This window comes from Rana temporaria, chromosome 1 (assembly GCF_905171775.1).
Source record: "Rana temporaria chromosome 1, aRanTem1.1, whole genome shotgun sequence".
In the NCBI taxonomy this organism is placed as follows: domain Eukaryota; kingdom Metazoa; phylum Chordata; class Amphibia; order Anura; family Ranidae; genus Rana; species Rana temporaria.
Genome location: NC_053489.1, coordinates 636537969 through 636541987, shown reverse-complemented (window position 1 = coordinate 636541987; position 4019 = coordinate 636537969). Strand labels below are relative to the sequence as shown.

At 38.5% G+C, this 4019-nt stretch overlaps 1 protein-coding gene across 1 annotated transcript; it reads right to left on the bottom strand.

Moving 5' to 3' along the window:
* Positions 1–682: 682 nt before the first annotated feature.
* On the bottom strand, positions 683–3628 carry LOC120943134. Its single transcript, XM_040356265.1, is given in 2 exon segments — positions 683–2386; positions 2389–3628. Coding segments are annotated over 2 exon segments (2490 nt in total). The 3' UTR covers positions 683–1136.
* Between the last annotated feature and the right edge of the window lie 391 nt (positions 3629–4019).

The window sequence follows — 4019 nt, the reverse complement described above, 5'->3', positions numbered from 1 at the left end:
CTCAAATGCCCATGTATGCCACATATAAGATCCTCTCCAGGTTTGAAATGTCATGGGTAGCAAGTGGCTGAATATATATAAGGGTTTTGGAACTATGGAGTGAAGGTGAATGATGACAGGAGCATTATAAAAATCTAGGGCTTGGAAAAGAAAAGAAAAATCTAGGGCAGTGATGAAACAGAAATCTAAGCACAGTGCAGACACACAGGTCAGCAGCTACATGATCAGGGAAATGGACAAGAGAATACAATTTCCTTAGCTGGTAGTGAATGTCTCATGGGAGCTCCAGAATTGTTTAAGGTATGGGTGCAGTTTTGCCGGAGGACAACTCCCAGCATGTCACCAACTGCATCGCCTAGCAGGATAATGTCTAGGCACCGCTTTGAAGTTAAGCCTATTTAATCTTACTGCCTGCTGCAAACTGTCAGCAGATGCCTGTCCTCAAGTACAAAATAGGGCAGCAAAAGCAACAAGTTTACAAAGATTTGCTAACTTTATTACATTAAAATTTGTTGAATTATTATTATTATTATTATTATTATTATTATTATACAGGATTTATATAATGCCAACAGTTTGCGTAGCCCTTTACAACGTGAGGGCAGACAGTACAGTTACAATACAAATCAATACTGGAGGGATCAGAGCAGGGCCAGATTAAGAGCATCATGGGCCTGGGGCTGAGGATTTCGGTGGGCCTTTTTATGGAAATAAATAAAATGAAGATACAAACTATTTTTTGTTAAAACATATTAAATATTTTAATTACCATTAAAGTGCCAAAACAGAAACATATTGAAAATATGTATTTTTTGTAAACAATAGAAAACTTCTTAATTAAATAAAACGATTATAAATAGAACATTCACAACAACCATTTTTTAAAGAAACGTAAACCATATAAACAATTTAACAATTTAAATATACGTGTATGATGTTTGGCTCATACAAATATGTCCCTTAAAGTATTATTATTAAAGCACCATAATCAATACAGCCTGCTGTTATGATTATGGTGCAGAGAGTAACTCTTGAAATAAATTTCAACCACTAGTAATAAACACACAAACAGATTATTCACTGAACTCTAAACTGCATTTAACCTATAAGAATCAAGTTGGCAGATTAAAATAATACTACACATGAACTTTTCTTGCTTTTTTACTTGCAAATTCCTCAATTGTAGAGTCAAGATTAAGCGTGTTCAGCAACCCATTTTCTATGCACAACAGAGAAAGTGCATTTAAAAGCTCCTGACCCATGGAAGATCTTAGTTCATTTTTTACACGTTTTAATGCTGAAAATGAACGCTCACCACTGCAGTTGCTGACCATTAAACACAAATACATGCGGAGGGTCACATATGTATTCGGAAATGCACTGATTAGGGATTGTGCCATCATAAAATTGTACATTTGAGTTTGTTGGCTACCATGAATGTCTTTATTTGCAGGTGAAGATTGGTACATTTTAAAAAGAGAGGAAAACTGTACAATTTCTTCTGCAAACCGGGGTGCAAGATCTTCAGGGTATATTGTCACGAGTCTACTGGCTCTGGAACGTAGACTATCATCTTGTAGAGTGCATATTTCTGATAGAAATCCAAATCTTTCTTCAATTGTGCTGTATGCCGCTTGCCTGTGCCTCAGTGATTCTGTCAGTTGGTCAATTATAGGATAAAAGGTATGCACTTTAAACCTCTCAGAGGGTGTCATATCAGTATCAGCATCTTCTGCATCACCATAGTCCCACCTCCTATTTCTTTTCACTTTCCTTCCACGTTGTAACTGATACTCCTCGCAGCCAGAAATATTTTTACCCTGCTCTTCAAATTCAGAGAACCTAGATCGGAGGGACTGCACAAAATCTTTCAGAGAGTTCAGCAGGTTTGTTGCTGTATGCAAATCTAATTTTGCATCTTGGAGACACTGACTGGTTTTGTGAAACCTAGGTAAGATGACAGACCATAATTCAACCATTATCCCAGTTTCCAGCTGATCCATGACATTGCTTAGGCCTTTTGCTTGTACACAGATCTCTCCGTTTGTGGCTTCATCACTCAAAATATTTAAAAGGACATCTCTGATGGTACTAAAGCCTTTTTGTAAGGCATTTACAGCATCATGGTGAGCAGACCAACGTGTATCAGCTAACCTTTTTAATGTCGGTATACCACATGGTTTGAAACCATTTGTTAAAAGATTCCAACGATGAGTTGAAGCAGAAAAAAAACAATACAACTGCTGTACGAAATTAAAGAACGAAACTGCAACTGGACAGCTGTTTACGGCATTTTGTCCCACAAGATTAAGTGAATGGGCACAACAAGGAATGTATTCAGCAAGTGGTTTTTTTTCCCGAATTAAGGCCTGCATGCCATTATATTCGATGCGTTATCATAAGACTGACCCCTGCAGTCTTTGATGGAAATTCCATTTTCATCCATAAATTGAAGAAGAGTGTTTGTTTGCTCCATACCAGTGTGTCCATATATTGGAATGAATTTAGTAAAACGCTCCACTGGACCACTAGGTAGTACATAGCGAAATATGATGGTCAGTTGGTCAAAATGTGCTATGTCAGGGGTTGAGTCAACAGAAATTGAAAAATATTTGGCTTTATTTATCTCTTTTACAATATGCTGTAGCACCTGCTTACCAATCAGTTCAATAAACTCATCACATATCGTTGATGATAAGTAGGATATGTGACCTCTTCCCTTGTTGCCATGCTTTTGAATATGCTCAGCAAGAAATGGATCATATTCAGCTAACAGCTCAAGACAGCCCAAATAATTTCCATTATGTACGGATCCAATAATTTCATCACTTCCTCGAAAAGGAAGACCTCTTGATGCAAGTAGTTTTATAACACTCAGGATACGGCGAAGTATTTCATGCCAATATTTTTTCTGCCTCTCAAACTGATTAACAAGACCTTTGTCTATTCGTTGGCCAGAATTTTTTCTCATGGTGAGGTTTTCAATTGCTTTTCCATGGCCAGCACTATTTTCATGGCTACTTAAATCTCTTGTGGCATGTCGCCAATCTGAATACCCTTTTGAAGCCAAATGGATTTCCTCTTTTGAAAATAGCTTGCAAAAAACACAAAAAACTTTGCCAGTTTTCGGAGAATAACACAGCCATTCACGCTTAATTTTTTCTCCATTCAACTGTTCTCGGAAAAATAAAGACTTTGTACAGTGTCTTGTAAAAGTTTCACCTGGAAATGTCTTTTCTGAAGCTCTAAAATCACTGTCCATATGTTGACAATCAACTCCTTTTTGGCAAAAATATTCCCTCAAAGCATCACAGATAATCCAGTCTCCAATATCATCTGAATACATTTCCTCTTGTTGTTCTGAGTCCAACTCCGTGGATCCACTTGCTCCTGCACTAGTTTCACTTTCATCTGATGCATGTGAAACAACCAAACTTGTTGTACTGACATCAGCTGCACTGGTTGAACTTGAAGCTGAAGCAAGTATATCAGTTGTTCCACTTGTTCCAGGTGTGCCTTTTCTACAAAATTCTGTAATTTTTTTGGTGCTAGACAAGAGTTTTTGGATTTGTTTTTCTTCCTCTTTCTTAGCTTTCACTTTCTCCCAACCACTACGTTGTTTTTTCATCCTTGTGTGAAAAAAAATAATTCAATGACAGTACTTTCTCCAGGAGCTCCTTAAAGTGGTTGTAAACCTTTATTTTTGACTTTTACCTACAGGTAAGCCTATAACAAGGCTTACCTGTAGGTATAAAGAATATCTCCTAAACCTGTACGGTTTAGAAGATATTCCCCTCGCAATGCGGGCGGCGCATGCGCAGGGGGGAATCCACGGCGAAAGATCCGGCAGCCGCCGGACCTTTCCGATTTTAAATCTCCCGCGCGCGGGAGTGACGTCATCGCTGCTCCAGCCAATCACAGTGCTGGAGCGGCGATACCCGGAAGACACGCCGGAGCAAGATGACAACTCGCTCGGCGTGAACCAGGTAAGTGTTGTTCACCTCGTTTTGAGGTAAGTA